This window comes from Myotis myotis, unplaced genomic scaffold (genome assembly GCF_014108235.1).
Source record: "Myotis myotis isolate mMyoMyo1 unplaced genomic scaffold, mMyoMyo1.p scaffold_m19_p_10, whole genome shotgun sequence".
Taxonomy (NCBI): domain Eukaryota; kingdom Metazoa; phylum Chordata; class Mammalia; order Chiroptera; family Vespertilionidae; genus Myotis; species Myotis myotis.
Window position 1 is genome coordinate 67,175,768 of NW_023416314.1, and position 16,840 is coordinate 67,192,607.

The 16,840-nt window shown below is 41.3% G+C and overlaps 1 protein-coding gene across 15 annotated transcripts in view; it reads left to right on the plus strand.

The window, feature by feature from the left end:
- The window catches only part of AMBRA1 (autophagy and beclin 1 regulator 1), a 173,907-nt gene that overhangs the window by 72,174 nt on the left and 84,893 nt on the right, over positions 1-16,840 (plus strand). For all 15 annotated transcript variants that reach the window (XR_004970529.1, XR_004970528.1, XM_036326040.1 and 12 more), the window contains 2 exons: positions 9,546-9,626; positions 10,506-10,606. Coding sequence is in view for 13 of the 15 variants with exons in the window: in XM_036326040.1 (XP_036181933.1) it covers positions 9,546-9,626; positions 10,506-10,606 (182 nt within the window). In the remaining 2 variants the exon portion in view is untranslated. The remainder of the gene's footprint in view (positions 1-9,545; positions 9,627-10,505; positions 10,607-16,840) is intronic.

A 16,840-nucleotide genomic window follows, 5' to 3' on the forward strand; every position in this document is an offset into this window, starting at 1 on the left:
GGGAGTCGGTGCAGATTGCCTAGCCCCCTCTCCATGCACGCTTGGAAGGCTGTGTTATCCTCTGCAGTGGTGGGGCGTGGGGCTCATGCCTTTGAGCTGAGTCTTGCCTCGTGACTTGTCCTTCACAATGGAGTTCTGGGTTAGTTTAAAATGTTCTGTTCTCATCTTACCTTCTCTTTCTTCTGCTACCACCTCCTCCCTTTCTCCTTCCTTCCCCCTCGATTTTCCTCTGTCAGACTGCCTCCTCCTCGTGCTCCCCACAGCCCACCTGTGCTCTCACCTCCCCTTGGCTTCAGCGCGACCTGAATTTACATCGCCTCTTCACCTTCCGTGCCCCGACTGACTTAAACTGTTCTTTCCTAGGGGTCTTGTGGTGCTCCCTGGTTACTAACAGTGGGCTGATTTCTCTAATGCCCCGCTAAAAGTCCCTCCCCTTGGTGTTTGCCTTTCTTTTTGGACTGATACAGACTGTAATCTTGTTTTTAATAGCAGCTATGGATTGGTCACCTCAATGGTAGTAGTCTAGGTGTTCTGGTGAAGGGTGTTGCTGGTTGGTCACTGCTCGTTTACGTCTGTTCAGTAGGCATCCATCCTTGCCCTCTTCCCCACGCTGTAAACTGAGTGCTGCTTGAGGTTGCTCTTCTTCGCTAAATATCAAAGTTCTCTGAGGAGAGTAAGAAATTGGGGAATATGCTAGCGTATTTTAATTTCTCGGCCCCCATCCTTTCCTTTAGTTTTAATAACTAGAAGGAAAATTAGAGGCGTGTATGGCCATATTTGGGGGGGGGGGTGGTAAGTTAGACATGGCTTGAAATCCTGCTAACACACTTAGGTTACCATGAAAAGAAACTGTTCTAGTGAATCTCCTCACCTTCACAGCATATCCTGCTTTTGCCTTTGCCACCCTACTTTGACCTCTTCAGTTTGCTTCCATTTGCTAAGGCTTAGATCATTTTGTCATTCTCTAGCTTGTCCCATCCAGGTTTACAGAGTCCCCAGAAAATGAAGGGGAGCCATTATTCAGATCCATCATTTTGATTCTCTTTCATCATCCATTGAATGAAAGGTATCAGCTATAATTTTCATATGTATACTTACTTAGAACATATAAAACATTTGTAATATATATAAATATATTAATATATATCTTTAAAATTTTGTTTAATCCTTATAATAATCCAATGAGATATTTACTTTTTGTTTTGTTTTTTTTGTTTATTGATTTTCAAGAGAAAGGGAGAGGGAGAGAAACATCAGTGATGAGAGAGAATCATTGATCAGCTGCCTCCTGTATGCCCCCTACCGGGGATCAAGCCTGTAACCCGGGCATGTGCCCCTGGCCAGAACTCTATTCACTGAGCCAAACCGACTGGGATGAAATATTTACTTCTTTGTGGTATTCTAAGTGATGACACTTCACCAAAATCAGACATGCCTAAGATTAGAGAATAGGAAAGTCATATTCACTAGTAGTATCTTGACTATTACTGTCCTGCAGGTTGAAAGCCCTTTAAAAGTGATGTATAGCCAGTCCTAGCTGGTTTGGCTCAGTTGCTAGAGCTTCGGCCTGCGGACTGGGGGGTCCTGACTTCAATTTCAGTCAGGGGCACATGTGGGTTGTGGGCTAGATCCCCAGTGGTGGCGTGCAGGAGGCAGCCTATCAATGATTCTCTCTCATCATGATGTTTCTGTCTCTCCCTCTCCCGTCCTCTCTGAAATCAATAAAAATATTTAAAAAAATAAAGAAACAAATAAAAGTGATGTACAGCCATAATCAGGCCCTTGTTCCATGAGCTTGCTGTGGAACAAGGCTGTCTAGATTTATCTCTAGGGAAGATAGCTTTAAAGGTTGGTCAGCATCAGGTTAAATTTCTATTCCTGTATGGCCTGGATTAATGACCATCTTCCCAGGCAGGCATTTTCTCCTGCCATTCATCTCTGTCTGGGGGAAGGATTGAGACTGCAGGTTCCCTTTGTTTGTCAAAATGCACAAACAGGACATCCAGAAATCTGCTGTCAGCAGGTCTGTCCTGAAGCCCTCAGCATCCATCTTTGCATAAAGATGTTCACAGGGTAAAGGTGTGTGTGCCTGTGACATTGCTGTCTGCCTGCTAGAATGTAGATGGCAAAAAAGCATACGGCAAATTCCCATTTTCACTTTTACTATTCCTTTGGAAAGAGGGAGGCTTTTGTGAAGCCCAGGTTAAGCGCTATGTCCCAGTAGTTGCTAAAGTCCATAAAAGAGCTAGTGTACGGTATATGACTGTATGTGACTGTATGACTATTGCTTCGGCTATCCTTGCCCCTTCCACGTCTTACCTGTTACTCTAAATGTACTTAATGATCCCAGAATCATCCCTAGCTCATGTCCTTCCTTTCTGACTCTTTGTAACTGCTTCACCTTCTAAGGCAAAAGAGATACCTGAGCTCATGACTGAACTACAGAACCTTCAGATTAGATTAGTCACATATATTTCCACCACACATACCAGCCACTAGGTAATTGCACTCAACCTTTTTTATTTTAATTTTTTATTTACAGTTGACATTCTCAACTTCTTAATTGTTGCTAGCACAGAAAAGAACAAATGCTACATCCACAGTTGTGACACTAGGCCAGTGATGGCGAACCTTTTGAGCTCGGCGTGTCAGCATTTTGAAAAACCCTAACTTAACTCTGGTGCCGTGTCACATAGAGAAATTTTTTGATATTTGCAACCATAGTAAAACAAAGACTTATACTTTTGATATTTATTTTATATATTTAAATGCCATTTAACAAAGAAAAATCAACCAAAAAAATGAGTACGCGTGTCATAGGTTCGCCGTCACTACACTAGGCTGTACACTGGAAAAACATCTCAGTGAGAATTCTAGTCTTTCAGCCTCATAATGAAATCTTTTTAGGTCTATTACATTTATTTTCTTAATTCTTCTAATTATCTGGCTCCCTTTACCCAGAAATTCATATTGTGATCTAATGTGCAAAAACGTTTTGTTTGAGAATGACAGTCATTTCTGGGCCCAAGATGGGTTCCTGTTTCTCAGTTTGACATGCTGCAGTACAACATACACATGTATAGGGGAGCATCCTCCAGCCAGGGCTTCTCCTTTTATGGTCCCCTTGCTAGACACCTTCTGGCAAAGAAGTCATTAAAAGGTCTTCTTGGTATATGATGTAGTTGAGGGGAGTTCTGAAGGCTGTCACTCAGCTCTGCCTTCCGGTTGGGTGTGGCATAGGGGAAGTTGCTTGTCTTTAGTTTGGAATGTTATATTCTCCATCTGCCCTTTTGGCATAACAGAAATTTAGTTGAGCCATGACAAAGAAAATACGTTAGAAATCAGGTCATACTACTCCTATCATCTGTCATCGAAATCTGACAGCTTTGTGAGACTCATACTTCAAGATCCTGTGGCTGGGAATTCCAGTAGAGCAAAGCCAGATATGTCCTTGGTAGTACTTGCTCCTGCTCTTTCTTCTATGCCCAGAATTTCTAGAACCCCTGAGGGAGTCAGTGACTACTAATAGCAAATACATAATTTGTAGCCAAGAAAGGGAAGGGTAAATCTTCAGAGGGAGATGTTGTCTATTTTGAAACAGAGTTGCTTTTGTCTCTTCCCTTGACTTACAAAAATAGGCTCTTTAATATTAGAAGTGCAAGAGAGACTCTAAGGAAACGCTAACGTTGCTAGAACCTGCTAAAGCAATGATTGGGAATCAGTCATCTAACTACATTTGTTGAGTGGTGGTATTGTACAGAAATTTAAGAAATAGTTCTTAAAATATGATGAGATAAGAAACTGTTCCCTTCCTTTTTACCAGAGAGTTTTAAATAATTTCATTTACTTGATTTTTGTGGTGGCTGATTGTTTTTACAGGGTGGTCTTACAGAAGAGAAATATTTAAGTCTTGAAATAGGGCCTTTCTCTAGTTATACTTAGAAGGTAAATAAACAGTCATAGAAACATGAAACAGCACGGAATATTTCAGGAATTCCCTTGTTGATTAGTATGGCTAGACTGTAAAGTACAAGATATGTGGCAGACGAGCCTGGAGAGTTAAAGTAGTCCCAGATCTTAGAGAGCCTTCTGTGCCTTGCAAGGGGGGTGAACTTTATTCCGTAGGTGAGAGGGAACCCTTGAAGAGTTGTAGGCTATGGAATAATATGACCGGATTTTTACATAAGCGTCTTACAAGATAGACTGTAACAGATACCACTGAAGTACAGGACAGTGTTGGGGGAGAGTATTTGGGGAGCTGAGAGAAGGCTTCATGGATTTCAACTGGGTGTGAAGGCTGCATACCACTTAGATGAATTGAGGTGGAGGATGGGGCTAGGGAAGGAGATTCTAGAAAGGGGGTAGCTTAAAAAGCCCAGAGATAGGAGATCTACAGGGTTTATTTGAGGACCCTGAATAGAGCTATGGAGTGTTTATAATATGAGGGAGAAGATCAGAAAAGTGTGAACTATTTTGGACCTGGCTAAGAAGTTTTTACTTTATTTTTGTCTGGGACATCTGTTAGTCAATGTGTATGTTAGGCTAACTGACAGCACTGGTTAGGGTGAACTAAAGTGACAAGTATGTGGATGCAGGAAAACCAATTTGAAAGCTGTGGGCAAGTATAGGTGAGAACACATGAGCACTGATAGCTATTGACTAGGGGACAATCCTGGGTTCTAGTTTTGGCTGAGCTTGTGATTTGTTGTTTGTCCTTGGACAAGTCCCTTGCCCAGTCTGGGCCTCAATGTCTGATCAGTTCAATGAGATTAGATTATCTCTGAAGTTTCTTTTAGCACTAAAGTTCTTGGATCTTCGTTGGAGTTAACTATCTTAGGAGAATTTCCATTACACGCAGCAGACATAGAATAATGAAAAGTCTCAGAAAAGTGAGGGAGACTTCATGAGGATTAGAAATAGGATATCTGGTACCTGTAGCGCCCCTAAATATTTATAAAATATATGCCTACCTGAAGTCTAGCTCTTTACTGAGGATTTTGAGCCTATTGCCTAGAAACATAATATTGTTTGGCAGTTTTAGAATTAGTACTCTTTCTGTGCAAGTAAAATATATATGAATATTTATTATGAAGAATGCAAAAGAGAAAGAAAATGGACTGTGTCTGGATTGTGCCTGGGTTTAGAATGGGAAAATACAGAAGGAAAGAATTAAACAATCAAGACAGGAGAAGGGGGAAAGGAGGACATAACCCTTAGAGATACATGTATTTTTTTAACATAAAATGCACAATAGGAATATGATTTTCATAATGTTTGCAATAAAATTAAAGGTAGAATAAGCAAGGAGAGGAATTTGTTAAGAGTAATTATCTGTTGTGTCACTATTCCTTGGAGAAAAATTAAGGCTTTGTCGTTCCAAGAGACCTATGCTCTTAGGTGTCCCCTGTGAATGTTTTGGCTGGGACTGTGCCCTGCCCCTAGAAATCGAAGCACTTGCGTGTATGCACAGTCTGGCACTAGACTGGGGCTCAGTTCCCATAGCACCCAGGTAAGGAAAGGTCTTGTCCAAGATCACTGCCATCCAGGGGCAGGAATGCCAAACAGGCCTTCTTTTGTCTGAAGATTGAGGAGAAGCAAAAGAGCATAGAGAAACAAGTATATATATTTTTAAACAAACATACTTTATTACTGCACACTTTTTCTTTCTTTGTTTTAAATATGTTTTTATTGATTTCAGAGAGAGGAAGAGAGAGATAGAAACATCAATGATGATGAGAGAGAGAATCATTGATTGGCTGCCTTCTGCACACCTCCTGCTGGGGATTGATCCTGAAACCTGGGCATGTGCCCTGACTGGGATTGAACTGTGACCTCCTCATTCCTAGGTTGATGCTCAGCCACTGAACCACACAGACCGACAACCATTTTTTTAATAGTCTAATTTTCAGCAAAGTCATGTGTGTATTGTCAAGAGGACAATAGCCTTTTGAACTATTTGCTGCAAGAACTTCATTTATAAAGGCCCGATTCAGAGTCATTTGTCACTGAGGAGTAATGACAACCTGACTGTCTGGTCAGGACTCAGACAGAAGTCTGTAGGTGTATTTTTAAATTATAGCCTTTCTCAGGCAATTAATCCCTGGCATTTAGCAGAGGTTGCTGCTGCGTTTCTCTCTTGTTCCAGAGGTATATTTTTCTTGTATTCGGTACTTGTCTTAGATGCTTGATTGTTTGAAGGGTGTTTTTTCCCTTATAAAATATTTTACAAGAAAATCTTACATTTTCTCTCTCTCTTCCTCAAATACCCCTTGGAGAGTTAATCAGAGATGCATAGAGTTCAACAACTGGGAAAGCCATTAATGACTCAGTCAGCATCTATCCTGCTGGCTTAAAGGCAGTTTCTAGCTTCTGGCTGATGAGATTGATGAGGATTTCTCTGGTGTCTCCCTGCAAGTGTTTTGGTGGGAAAGTCCTCCTGTGGTGGAGGAAAAGCACCAGCACTCTGATCACTCTGGTCTTCACCTTTATTGTGTGTGTTTGTTTTCGTTAATCCTCAAGAGAGGATATTTTTTCCATTGCTTTTTTAGAGAGAGTGGAAGGGAGGGTGTGAGGGGGGAGAGAGGGAGAGAAACATCAACGTGAGAGACACATTGTCTGCTTGCCTCCTGCGCGCGCCTAAACTGGGGCGGGAACTCACAACCCAGGTACGTGCCCTTGACCAGGAATCAAACCTGTGACCCCTCAGTGGATGGGCCAGTGCTTTTACCACTTAGCAGCACTGGCCGGGGCATGGTCTTCACCATTGTTGTTTATTTTATTTAAGCTCCCCTTGAAAGGGCATTAACTATGTTAGGCCCCAGTATTTAGCACTCTCCTCTGTTTCTAAGATAAACCCTCTCTGTATCTTTCTTTTTTCCACTGTTTATCTATAAAACAACTTCCAATTCACTCCTACTGTCTCTGTCTGACCAGTTTTGCCTTCTTCATCTTATGGAGCCATGCTTCATGCTGATCTTGTACTAGCACTGAAGTGAGTGGCAGAGTCTGTGTAGTTTTCTAAAAAGAACATTATTTTTTAAGTACTTTTAATTCCTTTGCTTTTTTCTTGGAACTTTTACCAATCTTCCTGTCCCCTCCTTCTACTAGTAAGCCACCCCTCCTCCAACCCTCCGCAAATATCCTATGTGTTGAAATTTGTTTCCCCATCTCAATTCCTTATTATTTCTGAATTCTCCCTTCTTTTTAGACTATAAAACCTTTGACACCGTACCCATTCCTGTTTTTAAGGTTTTTCTGGTCAGTAAATGCTTGAGCTGTTTTTGTTATAGGCTGTTTTCTCCTAGATGTCTTTGTTTTTCTTCCATAGGCAGCATCATCTCATTTGTGTGTTTACCGTGTTTCACCTTTTTCTGATGATTCTGGTTCCTATTCTGCCATTTCTCCTTTGCTAGGGTTCTGAGCACTGTCAATTTGAAGTCATTCCTACATTTTATTGAGATGCTACTTAGCTCCTCCTCCATCATTAGTTAAGATGTTAAGTTGAGGACCAGCAAATACATCTCCACTCACTTTGACTGGGGATCGAATCTGCAACCTTGGCATATCAAGGCAATGCTCTAAGAAACTGAGCTACCCAATGTAATGATGCCTAATGTAACCATCAGATTGAGATGATGTTTGTTTGCTTGTATCTGAGCTGCTGATCTCATTCTTATTTTCATACACACATACACACACATATATATATATATGGTGTCCCCCAAAACATATACACACATTTTTGAATAATTATAGGCAGTGTTTATTACAATACATTTTATTTCAAAATCAAGCTATCACGTATATATGTATGTATTAATTTTCATATACTAGTATATATATCTTGTCTCTCTTCTGCCTCTTCCTTGATCTATAGAATTTCAAATCAAAGGAATGTATGTAGAGAAAACAATAGTATGCTTTTTCTTTTGGGAAAATAAAAATCAAGTATTGACTTTTAATGGTTCAGCTTCCAGAACCCCTGGTATTGATTTGTCTTTAAATGTTCAGCATCCAATTCCACCAAGATATGAAAACCTTCCTTAGCCTTTTGTTTCTGGCTTGTAAAGCACTCAGTGGTCCATTTGAAAGGCAAAGTGTTGTCTTAATTTTGGTTCCAGGGCCAGTTTGAAGATTATCTTATTAATCAGTCTCTCGGAGGTTCATTTATTTTGTGGAGTTTGGGTAAGCAGCTGATTAACTGCTCGGGCCAGCCAGTGCCCTTTGGCTTGTTGTTCCTTTGATGCATTGGAAACTAAGCCACGTGAAGTCTCTGCCCTCTCTTTTCTTGTAGGAAGCAGTGAAGTACAGTGCAATGAGCAAGGGCTTCAGAGTCAGATCTTCCTTAAATCCTGCCTCAGCCACTTACTAGTTGTGTGACTTTGGGCACTTATCTCTCTGGTCCTTAGTTTCTTTATCTGTAAAACAGAGCTAATAATATCTTATGGAATAGCTAAAAGTATTAAATGGGATAACATATTAATAACCTTTGTATTAGAATGTAGTAGATATTTTATAAATGGTGGTTATTACAGACTGTAAAGAAAACACCTATACTTTGTTCTTTTTACTCAACTGACCTGACATATTTGTATTGTCAAATAATTCTTTGTCATTGTCCATTTTTCAGCCTTTAAAAGAAAGGACTACTTAATGTCTTTTTTTCACTTATTAGTGTTTTTTTTTCACACCAAGGATCTAAACAGATTCATTGAAAGATAACCATTTTTTGGATGAAATTGATGAGGGAAGTTTTCTTCCTTCAAGATCCCCAAAAGACAAAATTTCTCTTTATCTTTCAACTTAGAAAAAAGTATCCATTCCAGATCCTTTAGAAGATCTAAACCTGGCTTCAGTTTCAGAAGCAGCAAAGCTCAGAGATCACATTAATTCAAGAAAAACCTTTCTCCTCAACCGCATCCAGCATGGCCAGGGTTGAACCTGAGGAGGGGTGGTGAAGGTAAAGAAGACAGACAAGAGAATACAGTTGGGGCCAGGTAGGATCACTGTGCCTCGATGAGGAAACAGTGACACAGCCTGTAAGCTGAAGCTTTATTTTATAGTCACATCACACAAAGCAAAACAAGGGGAGTGTTCCACATGTTTACATTATTCTTGTGAGAGAGTTTCAAATCTATTTCGTTACTCAAGTCTTGTTTTGGCAGCACTTGCTGCACCTCCTACAGTCCATTAGCTACCTAGGAACAAGGGAGGACTATAAGGTCAAGCTTAATTGTGCTGGGAGGGCTCTGCCCTCCAAGCTGGGACTTAAATGTGGCTCTGCCACAGGTCAGTCCAAGGCTTGACCCTATAGCTGCTCCCTATTCTCCTCCTTACTGAAATAAATGCTCCTGGATCATTTAGTTGAGGTACTCCAGAAATAGAGTATATGAATGTGCCACCCAAATTAGTAAGCAGACAGATCACTGATTTCTCTGGGGTCTTCCCCTAGGTGTAGGAATTTAGTTGGGGATGCTCGTCTTTTGGGCTGGTGGCTGATTCTGCTTTAGTGACTCTCTTATGTGCAGTCTTTTTGTTTCCTCCAGGGACAATGGTGACAGATCCAGGCACCGAGCTCCACGCAACGCCCGGATGTCTGCACCTTCGCTGGGACGCTTTGTACCAAGGTAAGAACTGGAGAGTTAGTCTTTATGAGAGACTTTTATGAAGGAGCCTTTATGAAAGCCTGGGTTTAGTTTTTAAACCTACTTTTTTTTAAAAAATATATTTTATTGATTTTTTACAGAGAGGAAGGGAGAGAGATAGAGAGTTAGAAACATCAATGAGAGAGAAACATCAATCAGCCGCCTCCTGCACATCTCCCACCGGAGATGTGCCCGCAACCCAGGTACATGCCCTTGACCGGAATCGAACCCGGGACCCTTCAGTCCGCAGGCCGACGCTCTATCCACTGAGCCAAACCGGCTTCGGCTAAACCTACTTTTTGATCTTTGAACTGTCCATATCTGGAATTACTTTCTAGTGAGCCTATGATCCAGCCCTGCCACCTAAAGACTTGACAGGAGATGATTGGCCACAGTAAAAAGAGATAGAATAGTGGTAGTGGGAGCATCCTGTTCAAGAATAAAAGCCCTGGGAAACTTTAGAAGAAAGATCAAGAAGGAGGTACAATTCTGTGAACGTACAAATCCTAGGAATTTTTACTCCACTCCGGGCTTCTGTGGATTCCTAGGTCTAGTGCAGTGGTCGGCAAATTCATTAGTCAACAGAGCCAAATATCAACAGTACGACGATTGAAATTTCTTTTGAGAGCCAAATTTTTTAAACTTAAACTATATAGGTAGGTACATTGTTATTAATTTAATTAGGGTACTCCTAAGGCTTAGGAAGAGCCACACTCAAGGGGCCAAAGAGCCGCATGTGGCTCGTGAGCCGCAGTTTGCCAACCATGGGTCTAGTGGATTCGTTAGCATTGATTCATAGTATATCTCCCTTGTTTTATGGTCGTCTTTAGTAGGCTTTTCACATGTGATTCCTTCTTGTAGGCGTTTCTTGCTGCCTGAGTACTTGCCTTATGCTGGGATTTTTCATGAACGTGGACAGCCTGGCTTGGCTACTCACTCTTCTGTTAACAGGGTCCTGGCAGGTAAGGAAATGTTTCTTTGGATATGAAAATTTGAAGTGGCAGGGAGCCAGGTAAAACTTTCCCCTCCTTTACTTATATTGGTTTGACAGCATCTTGCTACCTGGACAAAAACTCTGTTTTGAGGTGTTGTACTCAGTTCCTTATTTCAAGGCTAGAAACTGCAAGATTAAAGAAAATTGTTTCTCTCTCTTTTTTTTAAAAAAATATATTTTTTATTGATTTTTTACAGAGAGGAAGGGAGAGAGGTAGAGAGTTAGAAACATTGATGAGAGAGAAACATCGATCAGCTGCCTCCTGCACATCCCCCACTGGGGAAGTGCCTGCAACCCAGGTACATGCCCTTGACCGGAATCGAACCTGGGACCTTTCAGTCTGCAGGCCGACGCTCTACCTGCTGAGCCAAACCGGCTTTGGCGAAAATTGTTTCTCTTGCATATTTCTACTTCCTTCAGACATCTTTCAAATTCCCCCTCCCATTTAAACCATTTTTTTTCTCTTAATTTAGCAATTAAATTCTGGCTATTGAATGATAGCAGTGTCTTATTCAAGTTTCAGTTGGTGAGATACTCCTGAGCCAGAGCCTGTGATTTAATTAGGGGCTTAATGCACACCTCTCCTACCCTTTGCTACTGGCAGCACATGGACACTGTGGAATCTTCCAAGAAAGGAGGAGAGACGCATAGAGCTGGCTCAGAAATCTCCACAGAACAGAAGAGGCAGTTTTATGTGGCTGAATAGCTTAGTGACAGGGACTAAGATGCATGGTGCAACTGGGCTCTGAGACATAGTGTGTGCTGCTGCTTCTGGGCAGTCTGAAGAAGAAACTAGCAGAATTCTTTTTTTTTTTCCTGACAAAGGTTATTTCTCCATCACACTCTTTTCCTCCATTCCCATCACGTCCACTGCCAACTTGTAATTTATGTATGTAAAGGCATAAAAGGTTTAAAAATCAAGTCATGCCCTGGCCAGTGTCATTCAGTTGGTTGAGTGTCATCCCATTTTTCACTCTCCCTTCCTCTCTCTAAAAATCAATAAAATATTTTTAAAGTCAGGGCATTTAAATATATCTTTACTTTTTTTTAAAGTATATCTTTCATAAGCAATGCTTACGTTTTGGAAAATCTGGGCCACATGAAGGTTAAAGGTAGGGATTTGTATGTGAGCCAGTGGCACTGTCAGGTGGGAGGATGTGACTTTTCTTTTTTTTTTAATTTCAGAGAGCAAAGAAGAGGGAGAGAGAGAAACATCAATGATGATAAGAGAATCATTGATTGGCTGCCTCCTGCACCCCACACACTGGGGATCGAGCCCACCACCTGGGCATGTGCCCTGACCAGGAATCGAACCATGACCTCCTGGTTCATAGGTCAATGCTCAACCACTGAGCCATGCTGGTTGGGCTCCATTGATTTTTAGAGAGGGAAAGACAGAGAGAAACATTGATGAGAGAGAAACACATCAATTGATTGCCTCCTGCACGAGCCCTGACCAGGGCCCAGGCCTGGGAGGAGCCTACAGTCAAAGTATGTGCCCTTCACTGGAATCGAACCTGGGACCCTTCAGTCTGTAGGCCGACGCTCTATCCACTGAGCCAAACCGGCTAGGGTGAGAAGGTGATTTCTAATGAATTGCTATGACAGCTGAAAGGCATGGGATCTGGCCTCCCCTGAGCAGTATCCTTGACCAAACGTCAAGGCCTAGAATTCCCAGTAATATTCGTGCTTTCTCTGTTGGAGACCAGGACTTCGTAGGCCCAGGTGTGGCCAGAAGCATACTACACCATGGTCTACTGACAGCCTCATCTGAGGAGGTTTCTGGCCCGAGTTGTAAACAGATCCCATGGCTCTGCTTCTTGCTTGTCGCTTCTGGTGGGGACATGTAGAAGCTCTTCGCTGGCAGATAATCACTTGCTGCCAGACAGCACTATGGAGCTCTTCTCCACCCTTCTTTGTTCCAGACATCTGCCTCCACCACCCCACACAGCACCTCCTGCTCCTCTACTGCTGGAGAAATCTCTGTTTCCTGGCATTTAGTTTTTTTGGAACAGCTGTATGTTGTTTTTTCTTCTTTTGATTTAATAACTCTACCTTCATTTTCTGTTCCTTACTTTATGCCCAGAGGTCTGACCCGAAGGACCCAATTTCACTTATGGATACATTTGAATATTGGGGTTGTGTTACAGCAGCCAGTTGTTTCTATTAAGAAACATTCTCTAACAAAGATACAAAGGGCCACGAGGGGAAGGAAATCTAGATTTTTTAAGAATCTCACTCCTGAGTTAGATTAGCAGATGGTTTCCATTCATAATTAAACTAGCTTCTCCCATGCTCTCAAGATACATGTTACAGAGTGCCCATTGCCCTTTTCTTAAAAGCCTTCATTTTTTGTAGATATTTGGATGTCTCTTCCAGTTTTTGACAGTTGTCTTACCTTTTACTTCTGTTGAGAAAAGCCCAATAAAAACAACAACAGCAACCAAAGAAAGCCCAACATTGAGTGCTTGCTGTATACCAAACCATAGGGAGTGATTTATTTATTTTTTTAAAAATCAATATTTTATTGATTTTTTTACAGAGAGGAAGGGAGAGAGATAGAGAGTTAGAAACATCCATGAGAGAGAAACATCCATCAGCTGCCTCCAGCACACCCCCCACTGGGGATGTGCCCGCAACCAAGGTACACGCCCCTGACCGGAATCAAACCTGGGACTCTTCAGTCCACGGGCCGACGCTCTAGCCACTGAGCCAAACTGGTCAGGGCAATAGGGAGTGATTTAAGTGCTTTTTCCCAGTAATTTCATCTCTCACAGTAATCCTATGAGATGAGTGCTGTTATCTAACAGTAAAGAAAACTAAAAACCTAGAAGGTTGACTTGCCCAAAGTAGTGAAGCTGGTAGAAGAGCCAGAACTGAACCAGGCAGTGAGACTCCAGAGATTCCTAATCTGCCTCCCCACAGTTACTTTAAAGGACAAAGCATCAAAATAGCATTCTTTTTCCAGGATCTTACTCTGGAACAGAGAAAACACCCCCAGGGAACTTGCTGACCTTCAGGGTTTTTCTTATTCATTTTAGTTCCTCTATAGGTATACATACCTTATAAATATTGTGGTTTAATTTCAGACCACCTTAATAAAGTGAGTTGTAATCTTTTTGTTGGTAGAGGGTCATGACTTCAACTTATTTTTTTTTAAAAAAGGGGCAACAACTGTGAAGCATAATAAAGCAAACTAAGCACAATAAAATGAAGTATGCTTGTATTTTAAGTGGCTTTTAGACATAGCTTTCTATGAATACAGCGGTGCTTGCTGAGGAAAATCTTATGTAACAGCCCTTTCCCCGAGCCTTTGTGCCCTCCTAGACACAGATGTTTTATTAAACTTGTGATCATGTAATATCACTGATAAAATAATGGCTTTTGAAGCAAAAGACAAATTGGCCTTTTAGCAGTAAGCACTCTCAATTTTTATGGTAAGGTACTTCCTCTTGTATGATTTGGAATGAGGTTGTGATGGTCTCAGAATAATTATGTTCAGCAGATATTTGTTCTGCACCCATGTGCCAGGTACTGCTGTAGGCTACCAGAGTGAATATGACCCCTGGCCTCCTGTAGCTCAAAGTCTGGGCAGTTGGCCATGTCCCAGTCTCGCTGTTTGCTTAGCTCCAAACATAAAGCAAAACTTTGTGTGGTGAGTGGCTTTTTGCAAGGATGAAACATGGAAATTTGACAGACCTGCAGGACAAAAGCATATAAACACCTGTAATTTTAGGAGGCATGACTAGTACTATGGTGGCAAATGAGTCTCCAGTGGACCCTAGCCATTCAAAATCAACAAAAATGGATTTGTAGAAAATTAAGATCCATTCTTCCCACTTCCTCCCATAAGAGCCTACTACAGAGAAGTGTTTTGGTAGTCTGTGAATGTTCATCTCTTCTACCTGTCTTGATCCATTCCCCACAATTCTGTAGGTTCCTGATGGCCTCCAGTACCTATCAACCCACCTCATGCCCCTTCTTCAGAATGTAAATTCTGAACCTGTACTTAAAGAGGTATAAATACATTTAAAGCTACTGAACTCTACCAGGTCTATTTTTGGGGAAACACACAAAAATCTGAAGAGCTCCCCCTGCTGACTTTTTAGCAGACAGCTCTAGCTCTGTCATAACAGCAACTGATAATAAAGAAGGAAGTGAAGTTAATGCTGCCTACTATGAGCTAGGTACTGTTCTAATGCTTTCCCAATCATTATCTCCTTTAATCATTGTAACAACCCTGTGAAGTAGATGGTGCATTTCCATTCTACAGGGAAGAAAACTGAGGTTCAGAGAAGTTATGTCACTTGCACAGTATAACACAGTGAGAGGTAGTAGTCCTGGAACTTTAAACCAGGTTGGTCTGTCTGACTTATAACAACTCTGTTCTGTCTTCTGTGCCATGTTTTAACTGAGTTCAAGTAGGGAGTACCTGCCAAAATGTTAAGCTTATAATATTTTCCTGCATGTTTGAGGTTCATAAAACTGAAATGAGAAGCCCTGGCATTTGACATATTCCTGGTAATTACTGGAAGAACAAAAATCTTCTGAAGGCTTGGGACCTGGGTAATGTAGGGTATTAGATATCTGGCCTGCCTAATCTTTTTGACTTTCATCCTAATGAGCATCTGCTCCCAGCAGATGGTTGGCCTGATGTACTTAATTGAGTATTTTGATTAAAACCAATGGGAAGTGTCAGTGTTTTCTTGTTCCTAGCCACAGGTCATTGGGGCCTGGTCGAGTGTCCTGGGCTAGCAATGGCTTTGTGCCCAGCCATTCTAATTTCTCTTAGATTTCTTTTTCGATCCAGTAGACAATACACATTCTGAACCTGTACTTAAAGAGGTATAAATACATTTAAAGCCAATGGAACTCTACAAAGTATATTTTAGGAGTGTTTTAGGAGTATGTTCTTCAGTTTTTCACATACTTCTGAATTTCTTAAATTTTCTTGTGTTGTTGATTTCTTATGTATTTTCATTGTCCAGGCAGCCTTCTGTTTGTTGCCTATGTGGGTAAGACAGACCTACCTCTTTTGCAAGAATTGACTTTTCCTTGTTAACTTTATTTTTTTATATCTTTTGCCCCTCTTATCTCTTTTAGAAACACAAGTCCTCTCTTAGATGTCCCCACTTCCCTGGTACTTTAGGGAATTACTTCCAGGAGACCTGTCTAATCTATTTTGGCCAACTAGGTGGGCATTGGGGCCTTGGGCTTGCCAACTTTTAGGAATTAGCCTGGTTTTTCAACTTAATATCATAGGTCTCTAATACAACAAACTACTTAATTACTATATATCAGACCTTCACTTGAACTGGCAAATCTGGGTAAGATGAATAGTAGTGGACACAATTAAAGGGCATCATGTTATACTTAAATGAATATGGACAGAAATGAATAATAATTCTGGTGTTGGACCCTTTATCTGCATGTTCTGTGCCTCTCTCTTATCCAGTAGCCAGGCAAGTAAAATGAGTGGCACATTCCAACTCAACATCAGGTAAGATGGCTGTTTATAAATCCCAGATAAATGGACAATTTTTGGTGGTGGTACTACCTAGTGCTGCTTTAATAATTAACTCAATTACCTTTCATTCTGCTCCAGTGATGAGAGTGAAGGCGATAAGGGGGCTGGCTTGGTTGCCTGGGAAACAGAAGTAAATGCATCACTCCTCCCAGAGAGCTTTATAGCACGCAAGGCCTTTACTTATATTACTTATATGGTGTCTACCAACCACTGGAGCATCAATGTCCTCTTCACCTAAACTCTTTACTATATCTCCATATGCCATATACTACACACTGCTAGTGAGAGGTGTGCTTATTGAGAAACTGGGGCCCAGTTTCTAAGCTGAATTGCATGTGCTACTTTGGCTTTCCTACAGAATACTATTGGGCCAATGAACATTTCTTTTGTATTATGTTCCTTTTGTATTATGTGACTGAGTTTGTGTGTGTGTGTGTGTGGGGGGGGGTTTATGTGACTACGTTTTTATGTGCCTTTGTCCATCCTCCTTTCTCCCTCCTGGAAATTTCCTCTTGATCTTTCCCCATGGAAGCTTTACACCTGTACCCTTTTTGTACTGTCACTTTGAAATGTATGTAGCACTTTCTAAAGGCTTAGCATTTTCCAGGGCACTTGGGTCTTATAAAAGAACTAAATGGTTCTGCCCTTAGGGAGTTTACAGTCTAGCCAGGGAGT